The following is a 26,217-nucleotide window of genomic DNA, read 5'->3' as shown; positions in this document are numbered from 1 at the left end:
TGTTTGTGGTTTTGGTGAGGATAACATTGGCCTCATATAAAGAGTTAGCAGCATTCCTTCACTCTTCTATTTTTTGAAAGTGTTTGTGAAGAATTGGTATTAACTCTTTTTTTTAATATGTGGCAGAATTTGGTAGTGAAGCCATCTGAACCAGGGCTTTTCTTTGTGGGTAGTTTAGTATTATTATTAATACTATTTTATTTTTATTTTTTGCTAATCTTCACTGGAGGATTTTCTTTTTTCATTGATTTTTAGAGAGAGTGGAAGGAAGGAGTGGAGGGAGGGAAGATGGGGAGAAAGTAAGAGAGAAAGAGAGAAATAGAGAAAGACATCCATGTGAGAGAGACGCATAAATTGGTTGTCTCCCACACTTACCCAGACCAAGGGGTTGGGATCAAACCTGCAACCCATGTATGTGCCCTTGACTGGGAGTGGGACCTGAGACCCTTCTGTGCTCAGACTGCCACTCTAAGCACTGAGTGATACCGGCCAGGGCTGTGAGTAGTTTTATTTTATTTCATTTTATTTATTTACTAGTAGCCCGGTGCACAAAAATTTGTGCACTCGGGGGTGGGGGGGTGAGGGGTGGGGCCAGACCCCTCAGCCCGACCTGCAAACTCTGTCATGTTCCGGGACCCCAGCGGCTCCTGGCCTAGGCACAGGCCTACAGGCTTGGGGTGGCCTGGCTCCCGAGGCCCCATTTTATCAAGAGAACAAAGTCAGCGTTAGTTATAGCCCTCACCGAACCCAGTACAGTGCATCTGTGCATACAACTGCCTCGTTCATGTGCCTGCTTTGCCCTACTGAATTACTAACATCTTGAGGACATAGCTCTGTCTTATCCTGCTTCAACTTCAGTGCCTGGCCTGGTGCCAGGGACCTGAGAGGGTTTGCTGAGTGAGTGAGTGAATAATGAGTAAGTGAATGAGTGAATGAATGAGTGAGTGAGTGAATGAGTGAATGAATGAGTGAGTAAGTGAATGAGCAAACAGCTATGGGGCTGAAACTTCTGCTGCATGGCCATGGCCATGCAGCAGACATTCCCGCCCCACTCCTGGCTGCCTGACACCCACCCTGGGAAGTTCCCGCCCTCCTCCCAGTGGCCCGTCACCCCTCTTCCGGCTTCATAGTTCATGCCCTGCTCCCGGCTGCCTGATGCAAACCCCGGGAAGTTCCCTGCCCCACCCAGCTTCTCTGATCACCGGCTGAGCAAAGGTGGCCCCGGTTCTCTGATCACGGTCTGGGGGGGCAGGGCAAAGGCAGCCCTGGGGACCACCTTTGCCCTGCCACCTGGCTCTTGCCTGCCACCTGGGTTTCGGATCACCATCAGCGGCAGGTGGCTTCTTCCGTCCTTCCCCTTTTGCCTCCCAGCATTGCCCCTACGTATGCAAATTAATCGCCATCTTTGTTGGTGGTTAACCGCCATCTTTGTTGGCAGTTAATTTGCATATCGCTCTGATTAGCCAATGGGAAGCATAGCAAAGGTACGGTCAATTACCATGTCTGTCTATTATTAGATTAGATTTATTTATTTACTTATTCAAATTCTTTATTGTTGAAAGTATCCTATATAATAATAAACAAATAGGGTAATTAACCATACCTCCACTACACTTCCCATTGGCTAATCAGGGAGATATGCAAAGTAACTGCCAACAAAGATGGTGGCCGGCAGCCACGCAGCTGAAGTGAACATGAGGTTTGCTTGCTCCAGTGGTGGAGGAAGCCAAGGTTCCCCGCCTGCTGCAGCCTGGCTCTGAGCTCCTGAAGCAACAGCTCCAAAAGCAACAATGCTTCAATTATAGAAGCTAAACAAACCCCTGTTACCTGCTTTCAGCCGGCTGCAGCCTCAGAGCTGGAGCAAGTAGGACAGCAGCAATGTTTTAATTATAGAAGCCAAACAAACCCCAGATACCTGCTTTCAGCCAGCCACAGCCTCAGAGTTGGAGCTGGCTCTCAGCTCCAGTGACAGCTATAGAAGGTAAATAAACCCCAGAATAAAAAGAAAAAGAAAAAAAAGGAGAAGCTGGGAGCTTCAGTCGCCCGCCAGCCTGAAAACGGCCCTCAGCCCCTCACCAGGCTGGCCAGGCACCCCAGTGGGACCCCGACCCTGATCCAGGACACCCTTCAGGGAAAACCAGCCAGCCCCCACCTGTGTACCAGGCCTCTATCCTATATAGTAAAAGGGTAATATGCAAACTGACCCTAACAGCATAAAGACTGGGAATGACTGGTCACTATGACACACACTGACCACCAGGGGACAGATTCTCAATGCAGGAGCTGCCCTCTGGTGGTCAGTGTGCTCTCACAGTGGGGAGCTCTGCTCAGCCACAAGCCAGGCTGATGGCTGCCAGTACAGCAGTGGTGGTGGGAGCCTCTCCTGCCTTCTCAGCAGCACTAAGGATGTCCGACTGCAGTTTAGGCCTGCTCCCCGCTGGCAATTGGACATCCCAGAGGGCTGCCGGGCTGCTAGAGGGATGTCTGATTGCCATCTTAGGCCCAATCCCCCGGGGAGCAGGCTTAAGCCAGCAAGTGGTCATTCCCCGAGGGGTCCCAGACTGCGAGAGGGCACAGGCCGGGCTGAGGGACATCCCCCCCGCCCCCCGGAGTGCACAAATTTTTGTGCACTGGGCCTCTAGTTACATATAATATTTCATATATCTCCTTTTCCCCCCATTGACCTCTCCCGGGCCACCCCCATGCCCCAGCACATGACCTCACCACCATAGTGTCTGTCTCCATTGGTTATGCTTATATGCATGCATACAAGTCCTTTGGTTGATCTTTATCTGCCCCTGCCTTCCCTCTGAATTTTGAGGGTCTGTTTGAGGCTGCTCTATCTCTGTATCTATTTTTGTTCTTCAGTTTATGTTGTTCATTATATTCCACAAATAAGTGAGATCACTTGATATTTATCTTTCTCCAACTGGTTTATTTCACTTAGCATAATGCTCTCCATGTCCATTGATGCTGTTGCAAATGGTAAGAGTTCTTTTTCTTACAGTAGCATAGTATTCAATTGTATAGATTTTCCAGTTTTTTTAATCCACTCATCTGCTGATGGACACTTGGGCTTTTTCCAAATCTTAGCTATTGTAAATTGTGCTGCTATGAACATCGGGGTGCATATGTCCTTTCTGATTGGTGTTTCTGATTTCTTGAGATATATTCCTAAAAGTGGATTACTAGGTCAATTAAAAATGGGAGTTCCATTTTTAATTTTTTGAGGAAACTCCATACTGTTTTCCACAGTGGCCGCACAGTCTGCATTCCCACTAGCAGTGCACGAGGGTTCCTTTTTCTCCACATCCTCTCCAGCACTTGTTGTTTGTTGATTTGTTGATGATAGCCATTCTGACAGGTGTGAGATGGTATCTCATTGTCATTTTGATTTGCATCTCTCAGATGATTAATAACTTTGAATATGTTTTTATATGTCTCTTGGCCTTCTGTATGTCCTCTTTTGAAACGTGCCTATTTAAGTCCTTTGCCCATTTTTTCATTGGATTGTTTAATCTTCCTTTTGTTAAGTTGTATGAGTTCCCTATAAATTTTGGAGATTAGACCCTTATAGGATACTAGAGGCCTGGTGCATGAATTCGTTCACAGGTGGGGTCCAGCTGGCCTGCCCCAATGGGAGCCATCGGGACCAGGCCAAAGGGGGGGAGGGGCCTCAGGCAATTGGCTGGCTGGCCATGCCCCCGATCAGGTTGGGGGAGGGTCGACTGGGGGCTGGCTGGCTGGGGAGAGGGGCCATGGGAAGTTAGGGACCAATCAGGGCCCTGATCAGGCTGGTTGGCCGCTACAGTGCACGTCATAACAACTGGTTGTTCTAGTCATTCCAGTTGTTCCGTCATTTGAGTCGCTTGGCTTTTATATACATAGACAACATTGGCAAATATGTTCTCCCATGCAGTAAGCTTTCCTGTTGCTTTGTTGATGGTTTCTTTGGCTGTGCAGAAGCTTTTTATTTTGATGTAGTCCCATTTGTTTATTTTCTCCTCAGTTTCCATTGCCCTAAGAGCTGTATTGGTAAAGATATTGCTACGACATATGTCTGATATTTTGCTGCCTATGGATTCTTCTCAGATTTTTATGGTTTCCTATCTTACATTCAGTCCTTTATCCATTTTGAGTTTATTTTTGTGTATGGTGTAAGTCAGTGGTCTAGTTTCATTTTTTTACATGTATCTGTCCAGTTTTCCCAACACCGTTTATTGAAGAGACTGTCTTGACTCCATTGTATGACCTTGCCTCCTTTGTCAAATATTAATTGAGCATAATGATTTGGGTCAATTTCAGGGTACTCTGTTCAGTTCCATTGGTCTATATGTCTGTTCTTGTGCCAGTACCAGGCAGTTTTGAGAATAGTGGCTTTGTAATATAGCTTGATATCTGGTATTGTGATCCCTCCAACTTTGTTCTTCTTTCTTGATATTGCTGCAGCTATTTGGGGTCTTTTTTTATTCCATATGAATTTTTGGAGAATTTTTCTAGGTTTGTGAAATATGCTGTTAATATTTTAATAGGGATTGTATTAAATCTATAGGTTGCTTTGGGTAGTATGGAGATTTTAATGATGTTGATTCTACCAATCCATGAACACAATATATTCTTCCATTTGTTATGTATTCCTCTATCTCTTTTTTCAATGTCCTGTAGTTTTCCAAGTATAGATTTCCAAGTCTTTTACCTCCTTAGTTAAGTTTATTCCTAGGTATCTTAATTTTTTTGTGTGCAATAGTAAATGGGATTGTTTTTTTGTTTGTTTGTTTTTTGTTTTTCTTTCTCTGAGTTCATTATTAGTGTATAAAAAAAGCCATAGATTTCTGGGTGTTAATTTTGTTAACACCTGCTACATTGCCGAATTCATTTATTAAATCTAGTAGTTTTTTGATGGAGTCTTTAGTGTTTTCTATGCACAATATCATGTCATCTGAGAATAGAGTTTTACTTCTTATTTTCCAATTTGGACTCTTTTATTTCTTCTTCTTGCCTGATCACTATGGCTAGTGCTTCCAGTACTATGTTGAACAGGAGTGTGAGAGTGGGCATCCCTGTCTTGTTCTTATTAGGGGAAATGGTTTTAGTTTTTTGCCCATTGAGTATGATTTTGGCTGTAGGTTTGTCATATAAGGCTTTTATTATGTTGAGGTATGATCCCTCTATTTCCACTTTGCTGAGAGTTTTTGTCAGGAAATGGTGTTGGATTTTGTTAAATGCCTTTTTTGCATCTATTGATATGACTATGTGATTTTTGTGTGTCAATTTGTTTATGTGATGTATCATGTTTATTGATTTGCAGATATTGTACCAGCCTTGCATCCCCAGAATAAATCCCACTTGGTCATGGTGTATGATCTTTCTAATGTAATGCTGGATCCAATTTTCTAGGATTTGTTGAGGATTTTAACATCTATGTTCATCAGAGATATTGGCCTGTAATTCTCTTTCTTTGTAGTGTTTTTATCTGATTTTGGTTGGGTAGTTTTTGTTGTTGTTGTTTTTATAACTACTTGAATCTCTTCACTTGTTATAGATCTATTAAGATTATTTATTCTTGAGTCAGTTTCTGTATAGTAAACCATCAATTTTATGGACCTCAATTTAACAGACTTTGGACATAATGGACAAAATTTCCTGTCCATATGTCATGTGTGAAAATTAATACCCTGTTAATTTAAAAATGTGTTTAACCAAGATTTGCTTATAATTAAGTTACCAGTTAAATTTTATTATTAATTCACTGTTATTTTTAACAAATTTTAGCTAATAGGCCATATGTTGGAACAACACTGTTGTAATTTCACAGACATAAATCAATATTGCATACCTGCAACTATAGTCTACTTATTTAAATCCAAGAGTCACTGTTTGTAAACATTGCTCTGAGAATGATTAGCATGTGATCACACTACATCCTGGGTGGCACTGGTTCCGTTGTCTTATGGTGTGACTTTCTGCAGCACTTTTAACCCCTGCAGACTGATGTTCCCAGGTGTGCTAAGCCTCGCGCCAGCCAGGTGCATCTGTTTACTTGAGGTGACTGGTGAATGCACACACTTAACTAGACCCGAATTAGTCTATTATATCAAAGTTTTCCTGTAATTATATCTTTCTAGGAATTTATCATTTCATCTAAGTTATCTAATTATTGATATACAATTGTTCATAGTACTCCTTCACAATCTTATAGTATTCCTTCACAATCTTTTTTTTTTTTTTTTTTTAATTTCTTTAGGATCAGTATACTGTGCCTTCTATCACTTCTGATTCTGGTGTTTTGTGTGTTTTTTGTTTTTGTTTTTTTTTTGGGGGGGGGGTGTTTTGTGTGTTTTTTTTTTTTTTTGTCATTAAGGGAAAACTGTTTCTCTAGTCACAAATTCTCTATTCATAAATCACAACATTTCTGATACTAAATGTGCAGGGTGTTCCACATCAAGAAATATTCCAATTCTCTGCAGAACTACTGGGTGTCCTACCATTTAATTCTCTCTTGACACTGATTACCCAGAGTTAGTGTAGACCGGACAGGGTAAGGGCTCTGTCCCAGAAGACTGCCCCCACTTCAGATGACAATTGCAAGTAGTGGGTCCCGGGGTTACCCACACTTCGTCCAACTTGGATCCAAGTCAGGGGTTCCCAGGACACTAACCTCAATTCACTAATTTGCTGTAATGGCTCAGAGGACTCAGGAAAGCACTTTCCTTACATGTACTGGTTTGTTATAAAGGATTTTATAGAGGACACAGGTGAGCAGCCAGATGAAGAGGTACATAGGGTGAGGTGTTGGAGCATCTCGAGTGCAGAAGCTTCCAACCCATGGAACTTGAGGTGCACCACCCTCCCTGCACATGGATTTGTTCACCAAACTGGAAGCTCCCTGCCCCGTACTAGGATTTTTACAGATCCCACTATACGGTGATTAACTGAGTCTGCAGCCCTTCTCCCCTCCAGAAGTCAGGAGGAAGGACTGAATTTCCAACTTTCTAATCACTGGGCTGATTCCCTGGCAACCAGCTCTCATCCTCCACATAATCACCTCATTAGCATAAGCTTGGTGTGATTGGAAGGGGCATATTATGAACAATAAATTCCTCCTCTCTTTTCACTCAGGAAATTACGAGGGTTTCAGCTCTGTGCCTGGAACCCATGAGGAACACCTAATATATATATATATATATATATATATATATATATATATATATATATATATATTTCTTCTTATATCACAATAAATCTAGCTAAAGAGTTGTCAACATTGTTATCTTTTTTAAAAAATATATTTTATTGATTTTTTACAGAGAGGAAGGGAGAGGGATAGAGAGTTAGAAACATCAATGAGAGAGAAACATTGACCGGCTGCCTCCTGCACACCCTTCACTGGGGATGTGCCCGCAACCAAGGTACATGCCCTTGACCGGAATCGAACCCAGAACCCTTCAGTCCGTAGGCCAGTGCTCTATCCATTGAGCCAAACCGGTTAGGGCAACATTGTTACCTTAAAAAACAAAAACAAATAAAACAGCTTTTGGTTTCCCTGATTTTTCTCTATTTTTTTTCTGTTTCCATTTTGTAAGTGTCTGTTCTAATCTATATTAATTTCTTCCTTGTGCTATCAGTTTAATAGACGTTCCTTCCTCCAGTGTTGTAAGGTAAAAGGCTAGATTAATTTCAGATCTTAATATTCATTTATAACTATAATTTTCACTTTAACCACTGTTTTAGCTGTCTCCCCTAAATTTTGATATGTTATTTCTTCATTTTCATATACCTCAAAGTATTTTATGACTTTTCTTTTGATTTCTTCTTTAACTTATTGTTTATTTAGTGGTGTGTTGTTTAATTTCCACATATTTATTTCTCAATTTCCCCCCGCTATTGATTCCTAATTTCTTCCTATTGTGGAAAAATAACTTTGTGTTATTTTTGTCCTCTTAAATTTATTGAGATTTGTTCTATGGCCTTGCATGTGACATGTCTTGGAGGCTGAATCTGTGTACATGTGAGAAGAATATATCTGCTGTGGGTGTTAGGTGGAATGTTCTACAGATTTCTGTTAAATCCAATTGTTTCAGAGGGCTTTTCAAGTATTTTATTTCTTTGATGATTTTCTGTTCAGTTGTTTACCCCATGAATGAAGTATTTAGGTCTCCAACACTTATTAGTTGTCTATTTTCCCTTCATTTTTGTTAGTTTTTGCTTCGTATATTTTGGTGTACTAAAATTAGGTGCATATATGTTGACAACTGTTACACCCTCCTGGTGCATTGAGCTTTTTATCATTATGAAATGTCCTTCTTTATAGTCTATAAAAGAGAGTTTATGAAATACAAGTGCAGGCAGACTTCATTTTATTGCACTTTGCAGATGCTGTGCAAAAGCCTCACCAGCAGGACGGTGGACTTGATGTACGGCAGTGGTCCGGCACTGGCCCACAGTCTCCGAGGTATGCCTGTACACATTTGCAAAGCATGAGCTTGGAAGTAAGATTCCCAGCTTCCCAATCGCCTGTGTCTCACATGCATTTCATGGCCATCTGTGCCACTGAACCAATCAGTCGGAGTCAGAGGCAGAGTGTGCTGGTCACCATGGAGACCCTCAGAAGGAAGAAGCCCTGCATCATCCATGTCCGAGGGCAGGAGAGTGTGAGGAGCCTGCCGGGGGCTTCCTGCTAGGTCCTTGTTACTCAGGTGTGACCAGCAGCACCAGCATGGTTCAGGCTCTACCTGGAAACACAGAACCCCCACCCCCACCCCAGACCTACAGAGCCAGACTCTGCATTTCACAGGTGCTACCTTAGCACATAAACATCTCATCATCAGTGGGAGTCACAGAGGCTGTCACCCTGGCTGTACACTGCCATCACCAGCAGGGAGGGTGCCCCCCACACACAGGGATCGGAATCCCGGAGTGGACCCAGCATGGGATTCTAATGTGCAGCCCAATCCTGAAATTCCCCAGAACAATCAACATCTTCTCCCACGCCTCGATCATAACATTTGTGATAAACACTAATTTATAGGATACTTTCTACCCATCACCATGCCAAGTAGCTCACACTTACTATGTCCTTTTAGCCTCTACCGTATCATCAACATGACGTGGCACCTTCATTTCAGTAACATGTCCAACCTCAGACAGGTGGTAAGAGGCAAAGGGCAGACTGAAATCCAGGCTGCCTAATTTCTATGCTCTTCATTATGATGTAGTCACCATTTGCTTGTGCCTCTCACTAAAATGTGACCTTTTGAGATTGAGAATTGTATTATTTTCTCTTGACCTCTGGCTCAACATAGGTGCTCAATAAATATTGAAGAATATTAAATGCATCATTACCTTGGTATATCGCAGATGCACGATAAAAGGTCAGTGGGTAAAAGTACGCGTGAGACACAGCCCAGAACCCAGGGGATGACATGGTCACCCTTTTCCTCCCTCAGGGCAGTTTTAGGAGCTCAGCTGACGCCAACCAATGTTTTATCTGAGACTGACCTCAACTCATTCCTCAGTAGGTGAGCTCGTGAATGGCTCTGTGGTCCCCATGTCAGTCATCAGAGAGCAGAGGACAAGAGAGGGCTGACTAAAGGAACCACAGCCCATTCACCATTACCGTTTCCGCTGAAGTTCTCGGCCCTGTGCAATCAGCAGGCATCTGCACAGGCTTCTGGAAGGCCTGCACAAAGCTACGCTTTTGGGACCAGACTGCAGTGCTGATCATCTGCTCAACTTCCTTTCCACTGAAGTGCTCCCCTCCGCTCCAACATGCACCTCACACTCACACTCACACCCAGGTCCCCACAAAAACCCAAGAGAGATCAGTGAGTTACTCTGATGTTTATTTTAATGCATCTTAGTCCACACAGTTGATATAAAATCAGAAAAAGCGAAGCAAAGACAAAAAGGTCTGGAGTCTTAGCATCAGAAGGGCACCATATATACATCTACAGTTGGTGGCCGATACAAGTCATTGCCAGACAGTCCTTGGAGACAGAGAACAGCCTAGACCCAGCGGAGCCCTGGAAACTCATGGCCGCAAGGGTCTAGAGACTCGTCCTGACCCTCCGACCGCAGGGAAATGTGGGAGTGATAAAGCTGCGTTTATGACTTATTATCATAATAATGATAGCAGCCCAGCCAGGGACAAAGGCAGTTATAAACCATTTATATTACACAGAATTATTCAGTCTCCATTCTACTTTATGGTGTAAAATTGTTAATTGAATTTCCAGTGAGTAGTTTAGAAGATTAGTGATCATAAGGAATGGTAAATACATAGCACCATTTCATAGGTTTTATTTTGTCACTAATTTCTCATCTAGACGTGTGACCAGGACACCCACCTCAGGGGCGAGCATTCCGAAGCCACAGCCGTGATTTTGCCAAGGGCTCCAGTTTGAGGGTTTTGTCCACGTGCGTAAGGCTTGGCGTGGGCATGGGCAGCGTGTGCCTCTGTGAGAACACAGGTCACCACTGTGAGAGGGCTTTTGGCCATTTGGGCTTTCTACCCACACTTTGGTTTTCTAAATGAGGTGGAGTGGGAGGGAGGTATCTTCTTTCAAATGAAAGGGAAGGGGTGAGATGGAGTTATTTAATTTCTGGATAAAACAAAACAAAAAAACAAAAACAAAACAATAATACTGAGCTTGATTATACAGTTAGGATGTAAAGTGGTAACTGGGAATTAGCTACTTCTTTAAGGTTTCAACACAAGGCTGATGGTCAACACATAAAGCAAACAATACTATGTACATATATGTAAAAAGTGTTATAAATAGGTTTTATAAACCGTAGATATTATATACATCTTCAATCAACACTAACCCCACCCCCCCTAACTGCACTCTGTTTGGTTTGGTTTGAGTTTGGGTTTTTGGCTAGCTTTTGTTTGTTTTTTTTTTGTTTCTTTTTTTCTTTTTTTAGGTTTCCTTCCTCCCTCCCCTGCGTATGCCCAGAGCCTCAGATGAACTGGGCACCTCAGTCGCGCTTCCGTAAGATCACATAGATGAACCCACTGAGCAGAGCCAGGGGGAAGGCCACCCAGGCTAGGATGTAGGCGAATCCATAGGAGTAATCAGAGTTGTGGATGTGCCATTCTGTGTGTCTCACCGTGTAGATGGACGCTGCGCTCATCACACACAGACCTGGGGAAAGAGGAGGACAATCCGAGTGAGGGAGAGGTCACAGGGGGCCCCTCTCCACCCCCGGCTGCAGGGTCTACAGGACCTGGGCACTTGCCCACACTACTCACTGCCCTGAACACACACACACACACACACACACACACACACACACACCAGACCCCCATGTGGGCTGCAGGGAGGCAGACACCACTGCATGCGGAGAGCATGTAGGACTCTGGAAGAACCTGCTGCCGGGTCCAGGAGTGACAGCAGGGGGCTTGAAGATACACGGACACAAGAAACAATCAGCACTCCACTTCCAATCTGTGTGACCCTGGCCATCCATCATCTTTGCCATCTTTTCTGCCCCATTTCTCTTGCTTAAACTGTCACCAATTCCCAGTTACCACGGAGTGTTCAGTGAGAATTCAGGTTGCAAGATAAACCTACCTACCTCCTTACAAGGATGGTTCGGCATGGAAACCTGTGACCACTCTCCAAATGAGGGAGTGTTTTCTGGAGCCAGTGAAAGTGCAGTGACACTTTACCGTTATCGGAGTTGTGTCATGGCAACAGTGTTGGGCTCCAGGCAGAGCACAGGGGCAGGACTCCATGCTAATCCCCTCAGCAGGACTGTCATGTAAGACATGAACAACCAGACCGAACATACGGAGATGAAAGTGAGGAGACAAGGAGGAAGGACAGGACATGCAGGGGGAGGAGACTATCAAGGGCAAGCTCATTGCACCGGGCCCCTTTCAACAGTTCTTGGCTCCTCCAAGGTTGGATCTGAAGCCAAAAGAGGGTGCAACGGTGTCACATACACAGGTAGGCCAGGCCACCCTCTCTGGCCACCACTGCAGCGCTTGGGTGTGGGAAGGAGAAGAACATGTCCACCTTGGTCCTCATGAAGCAGGTAAGTTCCAATGCGATAGTCCATGCCAACCATGGCAGTCAGGATCCCCTGTGGGGCAGGGTCCAGTGACCTCAGCACCCAGCCTGGAGTTGCACAAAGCCTGCTCTGTTTCCTCCTGAAAGCAGGGTCTTTGAAAGGCTCTGAGTGACTCTATTATGAATGCAGCAGGCCGTGTGGGATTCCTGCGGTTCCATAGCTCCCAATGGTCTGGACCACCTACATCTAACCTCACTGCTATTTGATGGGACACTGCAACTTTGTTTGAATAAAGTGCAGAATTGGAATTTGTCACATTCACTGCCCTGATAATACTGTCCTTCTGCAAGTCAGAGCAGAACACTCCTACTCCACTGGCCCCCGTCGGGAAAGCCACACAATAGTCTTAGAACTACAGTGGGATCAGAGCCAGGATCCCGCTACCTACGGAAAGTCTGAGAGGCAGCGAGGACATCTGTGTCAGAGGGGGGACTGCAGCTGGCAAATCTGTTTTAGAGAGAGAGTTTCAATCTGCTGGGGACACACTATTAGCCTTGAGGCCCATGATCCTCAGGGGTCTTCCCCCACTGCTCCATGACTCACCTCTCCAAAGTGCTAATTCCTATCTTTAAGAAATATTGAAGTTGCCTCTTGAGCTATATAGCCTAGCTACCCAATGAGGGCAGGGCTATAAAAAGAGAAGCATGAACAAAGGAGAGAGGGAGGTTAAAGAGAATGCTGGGAGGCCAGGACAATGCATATCGTGCTGGTAGGCCTTCCAAATGGGGTGTGTCTAACCAGCACTGGCGTGGAAAATGCCATCATAGCCATGGAGACCAGCTGTGCACAGACTTCACTGGCAAAGAAAACATTCCACCAACAACCAAGAGGGATGGAGTGAGGCAGGATACACAGTGTGATGGCTAACTAGATGGCTTAATTTATGACATCTACCCAAGTGGAACCTCAGAAGCAAATGAATTTAAGTTTTGCTTTAAAAAGCAATAAGCTTAGATACTAAGTCAAAGAGAGGATACACACATTATAATTATTGTTGTCAGTAGACTGGAGTTTTAGGGGATACATTATTTCAAGGCTTTCTATACATAAAGCAATAGTTGTGCTCTGGAATCGAGAGCAGTTAATGCCATGAAATAGTCCCTAAAATTCAGACATTGCTCCCCATAAGTGGACTATGACTCAATTTCTCAGCAGCCAGTGCATGGAAATGAATTTCTGAAAGTCCCCCATGATGAAGGTAAGTGAGGTCCCTATGGTGAAGGTAAGCGAGGTCCTTATGGTGAAGGTAAGTGAAGGTCCCTATGGTGAAGGTAAGTGAAGGTCCCTATGGTGAAGGTAAGTGACAGTCCCTATAGTGAAGGTAAGTGAAGGTCCCTATGGTGAAGGTAAGTGAAGGTCCCTATGGTGAAGGTAAGTGAAGGTCCCTATGGTGAAGGTAAGTGACAGTCCCTATAGTGAAGGTAAGTGAAGGTCCCTATGGTGAAGGTAAGTGAAGGTCCCTATGGTGAAGGTAAGTGAAGGTCCCAATGGTGAAGGTAAGTGAAGGTCCCAATGGTGAAGGTAAGTGAAGGTCCCTATGGTGAAGGTAAGTGAAGGTCCCTATGGTGAAGGTAAGTGAAGGTCCCTATGGTGAAGGTAAGTGACAGTCCCTATGGTGAAGGTAAGTGAAGGTCCCAATGGTGAAGGTAAGTGAAGGTCCCAATGGTGAAGGTAAGTGAAGGTCTCTATGGTGAAGGTAAGTGAGGTCCTTATGGTGAAGGTAAGTGAAGGTCCCTATGGTGAAGGTAAGTGAAGGTCCCTATGGTGAAGGTAAGTGAAGGTCCCTATGGTGAAGGTAAGTGACAGTCCCTATGGTGAAGGTAAGTGAAGGTCCCTATGGTGAAGGTAAGTGAAGGTCCCTATGGTGAAGGTAAGTGAAGGTCCCTATGGTGAAGGTAAGTGAGGTCCCTATGGTGAAGGTAAGTGAAGGTCCCTATGGTGAAGGTAAGTGAAGGTCCCTATGGTGAAGGTAAGTGAGGTCCTTATGGTGAAGGTAAGTGAAGGTCCCTATGGTGAAGGTAAGTGAGGTCCCTATGGTGAAGGTAAGTGAAGGTCCCTATGGTGAAAGTAAGTGAAGGTCCCTATGGTGAAGGTAAGTGAAGGTCCCTATGGTGAAGGTAAGTGAGGTCCTTATGGTGAAGGTAAGTGAAGGTCCCTATGGTGAAGGTAAGTGAGGTCCCTATGGTGAAGGTAAGTGAAGGTCCCTACGGTGAAAGTAAGTGAAGGTCCCTATGGTGAAGGTAAGTGAGGTCCCTATGGTGAAGGTAAGTGAAGGTCCCTATGGTGAAGGTAAGTGAGGTCCCTATGGTGAAGGTAAGTGAAGGTCCCTATGGTGAAGGTAAGTGAAGCTCCTGACACCCTGGCAGGTGCTCTGCTTTCCCCACAGGTGACAGTCTGGGCTTTGGCAGTGACGTGCCCTGTGAGGGGCCTGCATCTGCGAGTGTAGGCCTTTTTAAGTGGAAGGACACAGAACCTGTCCAAACAACATAAAAGTGCTGCCCATTCAAGAGTTCACAACAGTTTCTACCTGCCTGGGGATGGCTGGCTCTGAACAACTCCCAGGAGATTCTTTCTTTAGAGTCCTCTTGAAGAGGAGACCTCAAGCCCCCTTTAGTGATGATAGCAGCTGCAGGTGAGCGATTTGAGCCCAAAACTTTGGGAGGGAGCAACCAAGGGGCTGAATGCAAAGGAAGAAAGAAATGGTGGGAATTCTCTAAACTTCCTTATCTTTATTCTGATTGGTTCAAGAAACATGCAGTGAGTATCTATTGTGTGCAGGCACTGTTCTAGAGCATCTAGATAAAGAGACCCAGCCCCTACCATCATGGGGTGAGCGTCATTCAAAAACAGACATGTCAGTAGAAACTTCCAATATTGTATGATGTGACTTCAAGGGAGGGTGAGAGAAATGCATGGATGGGCACTGAGCCCAAACTAGGGACTGGGGAAGCCTGACGGGGAGATGGTGCTTGACCTGGGACTAAAGGATGTGTAAGAGTTAGCCAGGTGAAGAAAGGTGGGAAGGGAATTCAGGAAGAGCATGAGCAAGACAAGGAAACAGAGAGCTTGGTGGAAACCACCAGCAGGTGATGGTAAGAGTGTCCCATGATACAGGAGGAGCAGCGCAAGATGAAGCCGGAGAGCTCATAAGGCCAGGAAAGAGGGGGCTTCAATGGCGTGTTGAAGTGGTGGAGGGAAGTACTTCTTCAGCAGAGGAGAAAGGACGCTCAGATGTGTGTTTTAGAAAGTGCGCCCCAACAGCCATGTGGAAAGTAGATGTAGGGGTGGGGACAGAAAGTTGCATGAATTGGCTCTTGCACAGCTGTAATGCTGTTAGTGAGTAAAAGAGAAGTGGACACAATATCTATGAGTGGTACCTGATGGCAGGAATCGGGTGGACTGGCCATGGAGGAGGAAGAGGGGGCTCTGGCATGACTGGTGGGTTAACTTACGTAACTGGGAAAACAGTAATGGCGTGGAAGCCAAGGGAATAAACAGTTTCAAAGAGTGGGTAGAAAACAGTACAGAAAGGAGTGGAGGAAGTCAGCAAATGGCTTAAAAGTGGACCTTGGTAACCTTTGCAAAGCAGCTCCTTTGAGATCCTGCAGCAGAAGCCAGAGTGAGCCTGGCTGGAGAGTGAACACCTGTGGGGAAGGTGCCTCGTGGTGTTGGTGTGATGAGTGAGTGAGGGCCTCTGTCTCGCCAGCCCCATCCTCAGGGTGATAAGGTGGTCTGTCCTGCTGAAAGCTTTGGTTCTACGTCTGATCTGCACAAGTCTTCTCTGTGCAGCTGGCCCAGTTGCCATTTCAGCAGTCACCTGAGCCCTGCAGCCTAGGAAGTCGCCCACAGCATTTTAGAATTGGGGCACAGCCAGTGCAACATCTGGAATGATTCCCTCATAAGGAGGGTGCTGAATGTGGTGCCCAACTAAAGCTGCCTTGATCTACTCAGAACAGAGGCACTGTGCTCTTATTCATCTTTCAAATGATTTCATCCTAAAGCCCTATATCTATACCTCTCTCTATCAACCTGACAGGAAACAAAACAAACAGCAAGTAAAACCCACTCAGGAGTCTCCTTCTCCCATGTTTTCTGTTCCTTTCAATGACAATGAACAGTCACTACACATGTGACCTGAGTTTGATTCTGCCTATGGACCACAGTTATGAGTCATCCAGCGAGCAGGTTGTTCGAGGCCTTCTTTTATGTGGTGTACACAGAGCTCATGGCTGGCGTAAGGAGTGAAATCTATAAAAACACACACAGCTCCTTTTCAGGTCTGAATCTATATGAATTTCTTGATGTTTTCCCATCTAGCGCAACCCACTACAACCCAGCTAGGGCCAGGGTAACTACTATCTGGAAGCAGGTGGCTACAGGCTCTGCAAATGAGAATGAGACCAAAACCCAGACACAGGATCAGCATGGCCTTTGTCTAAGAAGGAGGTAGAGAAGAATCGGTGGCTCGTGAACAGGAGGAGCTGTCTGTGAAGAAATTTCCCTGAAGAACTGGTAGTGGGATTAGGGGCAGTTTAAAGGCTACACCCTGTCGTTCTGACCCTAGGGAGCGGCACCATCCAAGAGCTCTTAATAGGACTCTCCAGGGATAAAATCTGAGCACAGGAATTTTTTTAAAAAAGCACCACCTCTTCTAAAAGGTAATTCTGTTGTGCAGCTAAGCTCGAAAAGCACTTAACTAGGTGAAGACGCCTCTTGATATGTCTTTAGGAAGCAGCCAACCTAAGAAGTATGTAATCACGGAAAGACAGCTCTTAAATGTGAGACTTGTGGCTTGTTATGAAATGGAGAAAGGATGACGCAGCAAAGCAGGTGGACCTATAACCACACGCAGAGCTGTAATCTGGAGAAAGGCAGACGCAGCTCCGGAATCTAGAGTCAGCCCAAGAGCCCCACACACCTCTCACTACCTTCCCGCACCCTTAGGTGCCTGATCTGTAAAGATCACAGCTGCCCCCCACCCCCCACCCCAAGAGAAGCTATGCAGGACAATCCAGCCTGCACCTGTCACCTGGGAGTCCGGTGGCTTCCACTTAAAATGCTTTCGGCTTTGAGGATGCTTTTACCCTGCATGGACCCTACCTACTGTGTCAGGAACACTTCGGTTTACATCCCATGATTGCGGGGCTACTTGCTTCCTTCTCCCTCCCTCCTTTCCCCTTGTTGTTTTTGTCTGTTTCAGCTTTCCTGATCTGTCCCTCCACATTAAGCTGTAACTTCTCAGGCTGTCCCCAGTTCCCAACTCCAACAACCGTCCCTACTTTTCTCTCTGGTTGCTGGTTTCTAAATGGGTTGTGAATCGGGAAACACACGTGACAACGTTGATTTAGAGTTGCCACACATTTAGAGTCAGGAAATCTGTCAAATCCCTAACCCGTCTAGTTCTCAATTTTAATGGAAAGACCCTACAGCAAGTTCAAATGCAACATTCCAGAGACCTGAGGTTCCTAGAAGACAAACTTCCAGGTCCTGTTGGCTGGAGTTAATAGTTAAGAACTGAGTATTCGTAGGACTTACAACTTAGAACTGCTATTTTTGGCTCAACATTTCTAATTCAAGATATGGACGGCTAAACTGACAAACTCATAACTGAAGACCGGGTCTTGTGAGAGATAAGCAGCTAGATTTGAAAGGGATAAAGGAAGAACAACTTAGTACTTTTAAATTCAGGGGTTTTTACAGAGTTCTAACAAGGCTTGCTTTGGGTTCAGAGGTGAATCAAAGCAGTGAAGCGAGTACGGACAGTAAATACACATCGGAAGATTAGAAAGCCTCAACTGCTAAGAGCTTTTTGCTGAATGAAATACTTTAAAACAGGGCAGGGCCAGCTTTTGTGACTTCATGGTTGTTAACTCTGGATTTATCAGGACGTGGCTGCAGAGGCACTGTTACAGGATTGAAAGCCGAGCTAGCTCAGTGGGAAAGACAGGGCTGCCTGCCCGGCAGGGCCCCTGCAACAGCGACGGGCTTTTCTCAGCCAGTGCTTTCAGTCTAAGTAGTTCCGAAGGTGCAGGGTGCATGGGACCTTAAGAATAGTGAATAATGCAAATTTGCACTGAGCTTCCACTGTAAATCAGTCAATGAAAAATAATGCAGAAAGCAGAGTTTCTACCTTGGATTTTGTGTTCCTTGGAAATGGTGGTGTATCCTGCATCTCTCAATATAAAGAGGTGCCTTCCTGTATTCATCCCCGTGGTCTGAGGGGGTGGGAGCATTCAGCTTATTCTCCCCCAAGACCAGCTTACTCATCAGTCAAGTAACAAGCTTGTGCGGATCAAATATAAATATTTCATGAAACTTCTGCTTCCTAGGTCTATATTACTTTATCTTGAGGACACATCCATTGGTACAATGGGTATAATCATCATTTGAATACCCATCACACTTACATGGTGAACCAAAGAAATCCCAGAATACATTTTAGGCTTGTGTATCACCTCTGGAAATGGAGTGAGTAATGATAACTCTGCTGCTAGCATGCCTACAGATGATCTTACTGCATAATTAGTAATTTCACAAAGCTGGCGACAATCCAGGAGCTTGGTGTGGTATAATAAAACTGTGCAAGTGCAAAGCACTATTTGGTTTTGAAACCCTAACACTGTGCATATTGAAACATTATATTTAAATATTTAATGGGAAGTGGATCTCCAGGTTACTTGCATTTTCCAGTAACTCTCTGGCTTTTAGAAAAGGTCATCAATATTCAACCTCAGGCTGTGTTCGTCCATACAGCCCTGTGCAAGCCATTATATCCATCCATCCAGAATGCATGGGTTGTTTTCAACCCTCCACATGACTGCTTCTGAGCACAAGCTGGTGACTCAGCACCGGGGACATTCTGACAACCAACTAAAACAAGATGCCATTTGTCTACTCGGAATGGCCAGAATCTAGAACATCTCTCAGCAGCCAGATGTACTCTGGTCCATATGGAGTCTGTGATATGAACTTGGGCTATAGAACCCACCACATTTGTCTCTCACTCCTCTCAATGTCCCGCTGACTCAGTCAGTTGGCAGTCAACGGACAAAAGGATGAAATGGTAGAGTAAGACACTGTTCAGAAAAGAGAGAGAAGTCGGAGGATTCGCCCTCTACACTAGAGGCCTCTGGGACTCTCTCATCATACAGCCTGTCCAATGGGGGGGGGGGGGGGGCTTAAAAGCAGTTTAGGGAGGAGATAAAGATCTTATGTGCTGTCAGGGACCCCTGTTTGGGAAATGATGGCGGGTTATACAATGGTAACAAAATGAAGACACCTGAAATGACAACAGGAAATCAAGCCCAGGGGAACGGAGAAGCTGGAGTGCAGGAGAGCAGGAGTTTGTTAGCATGGCTTCATCGCTGTGCAGAGTAAGAGACGCATCCGAGAACGCCTAGGCTGTTCCCAACAGCGCGTCAGGGCCATTCTCTATGCTGAGGCCGAATAGCTCCCTGGGGCATAACCGAATCTCTAGAAATCCATCCTCAGGACTGGCCTCTGCTGTACTGATACCCTCAGCATTGAACTCTGATCGTGGGTCCATATTGCAGCTTTCTTTCTGGTGACAGGTCGGGTTGGGTCAGGAACCTTCCTTCCAGAACCCTAACTCCTATTTCCTATGCACACCATTCCATGAAGAAGTGGGTAGTTCCCTGATTCTAAGATATATGCACAGGTGCACACACACACGCACACACACATCTGTACTTTATGAAAACCATCCCATGAGCAGACTCAGGAAACATCAATCACTCCGGGGCCACGCCCTCCTACTAACTGATCAGGCCCAGCTCCTGCATGCACTTCATCGTCACCACTTACTTACCAGCAAGAATCTGGAAGATCCCAGTGAGGTAAAACCGGCCCCCTTTGGTGATGGTGAAGAGCTGGTAGAAGAACAGGAAGAGGGACAGCACACTGAAGATGATGGACAGGATCATGGTGGCCTGGACAGACTGCAGCCATTCTGGAGGGAAGAGACATGGGGTGAGCACCACCAGGATGGCCAAGGGAGGGCCTGGTCATGAGGAACATGGGGCCTGGTGCACCATGGCCCTTGAGAGCCACAGTCCTCCCAAGCTGCACAAGCCCTCTTTTATGAGCAAAATCGGACAATTCACTTTTGTCCTCTTAAAAGTCAATTGTGGACATTTTAGGAAAGGGCTGTAAGACAATATCTACAGTCCTACCACTAGCAGTTAAATTCAAATTAAAATGTATTGAGTTGCCCTCCAGTCTTTCTGCCAAATGTATTATTTATGCATATATGTATGTGTTAAAGAGGGTCTGAGCCCCACCCACCAGCTTCTCTCTTCTCCACTTCAGAGCTTTCTGAAGGGCTTATTGGAATCCCTACATCACAAGAATAGCTTAAAACCGCTGTTCAAAATGTTAGCATCCCCCAGAGAATATAGATATCTTGGGGATGGATGGGAATAAGGAAATGGTAGAATATTGGAAGAAAATGCTGATGGAGAAGAGCTATGAAGATGCATTTGCTCAGCCAAGCTGTATCTGTTCTTGGCCAATCTTGACCCTCATCATTAACCTCAGTGCAGAGCAGTTTGTGCTCAAATCATGTGTGCAGTGGTCATGGATTACACTTCCGCCTCTTTATGGAACCCCCTCGCCTTAGATCAAATCTCCAGGCTTCCTTCTGAAAGTCAGACAAAAGGAGTTCACCACCTACTGCAAATAATGTCATTTCAGCAACCGAGGAGGACTGGACACACCTGGGCTCTGCTCTCCAGAGGGAAACCCAGGGCGTCCACTTAGCAGAGCTGCGCTGGCCTTGCCCACCTGTCACCTGTGTCCTTCCTTCCAAGTGCCAAAGACGCGCCGGACAGCACTGCTCTAAACACGCAAACGTAACCGAAGGAGGCCCGGGGTTATACTCTGCTCAGGAACCCGCTAGTGTGCAACGGCTCAGAAAAAGCACGCTGATGCGCAACACAGCACCCACAGCTATGAAATGTGGAGGGTTTATAATCCTAGCTTGATATAAACCTGGTTTAAGTTACAAGTCGTAGCTCATGGAGAATTTTAAAGGTGCTGGGTAGATTAACTGTCACTGGAGCTTCCCATGAGATTTTCCAGACACAGGAGAGGCATTAGAGTTGGAAGGAACAGGTGAGGCCGACTACATCAGCTCTTTTGTCCTGGAAGACAGAGGTGTCCAGGGATGCCTGGATGAGCCCATCGGCACAGCCAAACCCGGAGGCCTGACTCAAGCGTGGTGTTCTTTTCACTGTGACAGAACATGTGCTTTTTTATTTTTTCAATTTCTTTATCAATTAAAGTAAGAAATCCATGTTGAATGGGTTCTGAACCATCCTGGCTTCATTTTTATATATCCCCAACGAAACGTTTGTCTCCAGCACAGTGGTTCTCCTGATGAACCATTGGCAATAAAGCTAATGTTGCCATCACATTATTATTTTTAAGTAAACCAATTACCCAGCACTCCAGTAGGCGAAGCTAGAACCCTAAAGCAATCTGAGACAAGATGCAGATCCACAACTAAAACACTCAGCTTTGCTGGGGGTTCCTCAACGCGCACCCGCAGAAGGAGCGTGGCTGGCGCAGACCACATCTTAGATTTTCCTCTCCAGGTCTGAGATCTCACCTTAGTCTTTACCTCCACTGCCATGACAACGGGAACTTCTACCAGACCTCATATTGAGAAAACTCAGAATCTCCTACATAGTTTTGTTAAATCTACATGAATAGGGAAGATCCCTTAGACTAAATAATGTACCTAAATCCTTCTTGAAACTTCTTTAACAACCATTTGAACTTTAGTCCCATCTCCATTACAACTGAGATATTTTGTCAACATTTGTTTCTCAAATCAGATCAGAATTAGTAGATCAGGAGGTTTTTATGCAATGAGCATTTGTTGAACATCTACTGTTTTGAGTCAGGCCCTTTGGTTGGTTAACCCCCTGAGGACTAAAGTTAAAGAGGAAGATTTTCAACTAGAATCACAATAAATAAAACACATACATAAAGGTAGTAAGTCCAATCACATCATCAATTACAATATATGCGAATGGATTCAAGTAACTCGTTATACGATGTAGAATTTCATTTTGAATTACATCATTCTTATGTATAGTCATATAAGAGGTACACCTAAATCAAATAAGAAAAAAAATCAAAGATTTTTAAAAGAGGCACTAGGCAAATAGTAACAAAAAGAAAGTAGGTAGCCCTAGCTGGTTTGTCTCAGTGGATAGAGCATCAGCCTGAGGACTAAAGAGTCTGGGGTTCAGGCTAAGAGCACATGCCTGGTTGTGGGCTCTATCCCCATTGGGGGGTGTGCAGGAGGCAGATGATCAATGATTCTCTCTCATCATTGATGTTTCTATCTCTCCCTCTCTCTTCCTCTCGGAAATCATTAAAAATATATTAAAAAAAGAATAAGGTGTACACACAACATGATGTCATTATGTAAATACACACCAAAAAACTACATGTGTATACATATGTACACATGCATGAATGTGTGTGTGTTCATTGGAAAAGGAAGCAATGACTTGCTAAACTCATATCAATGGTTACCCCCAGGAACTGGAGCTAGAATGAAGGACAATTTGGTTCAGAAGGCCTTCATTTGACCTATATCATTAGATTTATTTTTAATAAGGAGATTATTTTCATGTAATACGTAAACAATTAGAACCAATTTAAAAGACAGCACGGTAAAGAAGACACGGCAGTCAATAAGAAGTGAGAATTCCCAAACTCAAAGCGCTGGTGGAGCCCTGGGCAGGACTGGGTCCCCCTGCGAGGAGTGAAGGGACTTTCCTTTCCTCAGCCGCTGGCCATTCAAGCTGCTGATGGGCAGAGGGGGAAACAGAGACAGGAGGAAGCGCTGGGTAAAGATCCCAAAGCCCGGTTGGTACTGCCCCGGAGAGAAGCCCTCGATGCCCTAAGGTGACTCCGAGGTCCGTGGGACTTTGCTCCACAGCCTGAACCACTCGTGGGAACTGGCCCAGACCAGCGCGGCAGCGATGAAGAGCTGACGCCACATGCTCCAGGCACGCAGGTGCCTGGTCCCAGGTGAGGATATGGGAGCCCCAACTCTCCCGGGCGGTCACACGCTCTGGTTAGAACAGGGATGGCTCTGTTACCTAGTTCTGCTGACCACATTTTTAATTTGCAGGCTACCATGTGCCAACCTCTGCAGTAGCCCAACAGCTCAGATGTACAGAAGATAATTATTAGTTGGATGCAATGGAACACCTCCCAATGGCAAACCTGTTTTATACGGAGCAAACCTCATGGCCATCCTGCAGGTTGGCACATGGTAGCCTGCAAATTTTTTTTTTCTTTTGAGTTGTCTTACATTTAATCGATCAATATTACAAAGTGTTCATGCTACATACAACCTCATTAACATCCAGGGGTGTGGGTGCCTATAAAAGGGGGGACTCCTGACCTCTATCCTACAGGGGGGCTCGCCGGCCTGGCCTCCTGTGAGGTCAGGGGCTGTGGACGCTTGACCCGCAAGCTTCCGAGTGCTGAGCACGGAGCCCGGCTCCTCCAGGCCTTCCCGTGAGCTGTGCGTGAACCTGCGTGGCAGGCGGGACTTTGCAGGCATGGCCAATTGCAGGGGACAGACACCTACCCAAGCCCCGGGACAAGTTCGCAGTCACTGCCAGAGACACGGCCAGTGCCCACTGCCCTCCTCCAGGCCTCCCAGGGCCTCGTAAACATGGAGGGATTCCCAATGGCAGCCTTTTTACCTACATCCTTGGTGCTGAGCACAGGAATGAAAAGCCCTAAAACTCTTCGCTGACCTACTGTTCTAATGCGAGGGCCAGGTGAAAGCGCTACTTACAGCCTTTGGACGTGGCCGTGGCCGCAGGCACACCAGATCCCCGGGAGACACAGGGAAGGGTGTGTGGCTCCGTGATCAAAGCTCACGTCAAGGTCAGATTCCTGCCGCGGGCAGCTGAGCAATGAAGGAAGTGCATCTGCCCCCTCAGCTGTATTCTTAGCCTGGGCCCTGCAGGCCAGTAAGTTAAGGGCCCAGAAAGGATGAAGCACTTTTGTTTTCTTTGTTTATTTTTTTATCCTTACCCGAGGATATGTTTATTGATTTTAAAGAGAGAGAGAGAGAGAGAGAGAGAGAGAGAGAGAGAGAGAGAGAGAATCATCGATGTGAGACAGAAACATGGATTGGTTGTTTCTCATACGCGCCCTGACCCGGGATTGAACCCACAGCCTGGATACGTGCCCTGACCAGGAATGGAACCCACAGCCTTTTGGTGCATGGGATGGCACTCCAACCAACTGAGCCACCAGCCAGGGTGGATGAAGCACCTTTAAATGTGCATTCACCTGGGTCCTCCTGCACCCTCATTGCCAGCACGGAGCCACGCCCCCTTGTCCCGACTGCCCTCGAGTCCCCTTCTGGTCAATTCAGAAAAGCTCTCTGACTCAATCAGGAGAACAGTGAGAACACAAACTGAAGAGGCCACAGGAGAAACAAGCTGTGAGGAAAGAGGCCATCGGAGGGGACGAGCCCAGCTGCCAGAGGCAGCACCACACAGCTGCATGACGCTCGGCTGCTCTCACAGGCGAGGGGCTCACAAGGTGGGGCCGCCACCCTCACACCTCCCAGCCCACAGCCCTCACACAAGTCTCCATTTTCCTTACTTCTCGGAGACAATGTCATTCCAGAAATAGCTGACTTGCCAAGAGGCCTCCATCCTAAACAATGTGGCCTTTGCGCTTGGCTTCGCCCACCCGCTGGAACATGTGGGGCCCAGCAGGTCCTCCCCCAGGAACTCAGCCCCCCTCCCCCAATCCAGATCAGCTGCTGGCTTTGAAATAGGGTTCAGACCTCCAGCCAGCTTTGCTGCGGCCCCTGCAGATGGCGAGCCCCAGTGGAAAGCTACGTGGGCCTTCAGCCCACAGACGCGGACCCGGAGCTCAGAGCGAGGAGGAAGCCACATGAGCACGGGGCATGTTAACTAGGGCAGGACCTACGTCTGGCAGCTAGTGAGCACAAACTGCTCAGGCAGCGGTTTCGCTAAACCTGACACAACCATTCAATTAACTGCACTCCCAGTCAGGAGGCTCCCAGGAACTAAGTAGGCACACTAACTATTTTCCAGCATCTAAGTTATATCTGTGGTTTGACACCAATAGTCTTGTTCTGCCTACAAGTCCTGGGACTTGGAAAGGAAACACAATACAGCCACTGAGGTACCTGAAGTACCTGAAAGTCAAGGCCCCTTTTACTCCCTGGTTGGAAAATTCTAGTTGCAGAAGGACCAGCTTAGGTTGTGTTTCCCAAAGAATTGTGGTGGGAACACTTACCCACCAGTGGATTAAAAAAAAAAAAATTGAGGGTCAAGTATATTAACCTCCCCCTTGGACATGACAATGAACAATGACATGTAAAGCAGTGTTGGGGGAGGGACTGCTTAACTTTCAAATTTTAGTTATCAGAGATTTTTTTTTTAAGAATAGCTCCCTTGGAAATGCTGGGTCTGGCCACTGAAAATGATGGCGAGGAGGAGAAAGACACTTTTCATTGCCTGACCATGAGAGGTTTTAATGGAGAATGTACTTAGAGAATGACTGAGTTCTTTTCAAGATCTTTGGGTTTAAAAGGCATTCTCCATATAAAAATAATCTAAGCCCCCTCTCCTTTTTAGTCCTAAAGTATAAAAAAGGGCCAAGCATCGTGCACTTAAGAACTAGACCGAATATGGCCCCTGCCCACATCACAATGTACCACTGACATGCTCGTCCCCTCACACACCCTGCTCTCCTCTGCGTGCCTCCTCCAGTTCCTCTGTGTCCAAGGCCCAGCTCAAAGGCTGCCTCACTCAGGATCCCCCCACATCACCACTGCATCCTGCATGTGATGTGGCACCCACTCCAGGTCCTCCTCCTCCGGGCCCACTCCATCAGGCAGCCAGGGCCCTGCCCCAGCTTCCAGTGGGTAGAGCAGAAAAGCAAGGACTCCTGATGCCCAGGCTCCTGGGTTTTCCAGGATAACACACTGGGGGTGCTGAGAAGTGCAACAATCTGTCTGAAAACGATTGCATAAATGCTGCTACTGCCTTTCCTTACATTTAGAATCCACAAAAGACAGAGAGGGCAGGGGAGGGGGGG

At 46.0% G+C, this 26,217-nt stretch overlaps 1 protein-coding gene across 4 annotated transcripts in view; it reads right to left on the bottom strand.

Moving 5' to 3' along the window:
* Positions 1-9,821: 9,821 nt before the first annotated feature.
* The window catches only part of PMP22 (peripheral myelin protein 22), a 30,114-nt gene continuing 13,718 nt past the window's right edge, over positions 9,822-26,217 (bottom strand). For all 4 annotated transcript variants that reach the window (XM_081109640.1, XM_081109641.1, XM_081109638.1 and 1 more), the window contains exons 4-5: positions 19,907-20,047; positions 9,822-11,147 (exon numbers count right to left, since the gene is read on the bottom strand). In XM_081109640.1, coding sequence (XP_080965766.1) covers positions 10,981-11,147; positions 19,907-20,047 — 308 coding nt within the window. In that variant the 3' untranslated portion in view covers positions 9,822-10,980. The remainder of the gene's footprint in view (positions 11,148-19,906; positions 20,048-26,217) is intronic.

Source organism: Myotis nattereri, assembly GCF_964212035.1.
Source record: "Myotis nattereri genome assembly, chromosome: 16".
In the NCBI taxonomy this organism is placed as follows: domain Eukaryota; kingdom Metazoa; phylum Chordata; class Mammalia; order Chiroptera; family Vespertilionidae; genus Myotis; species Myotis nattereri.
Note: the sequence above shows the minus strand (reverse complement) of the source record. Positions and strands in the feature narration are given on the sequence as shown.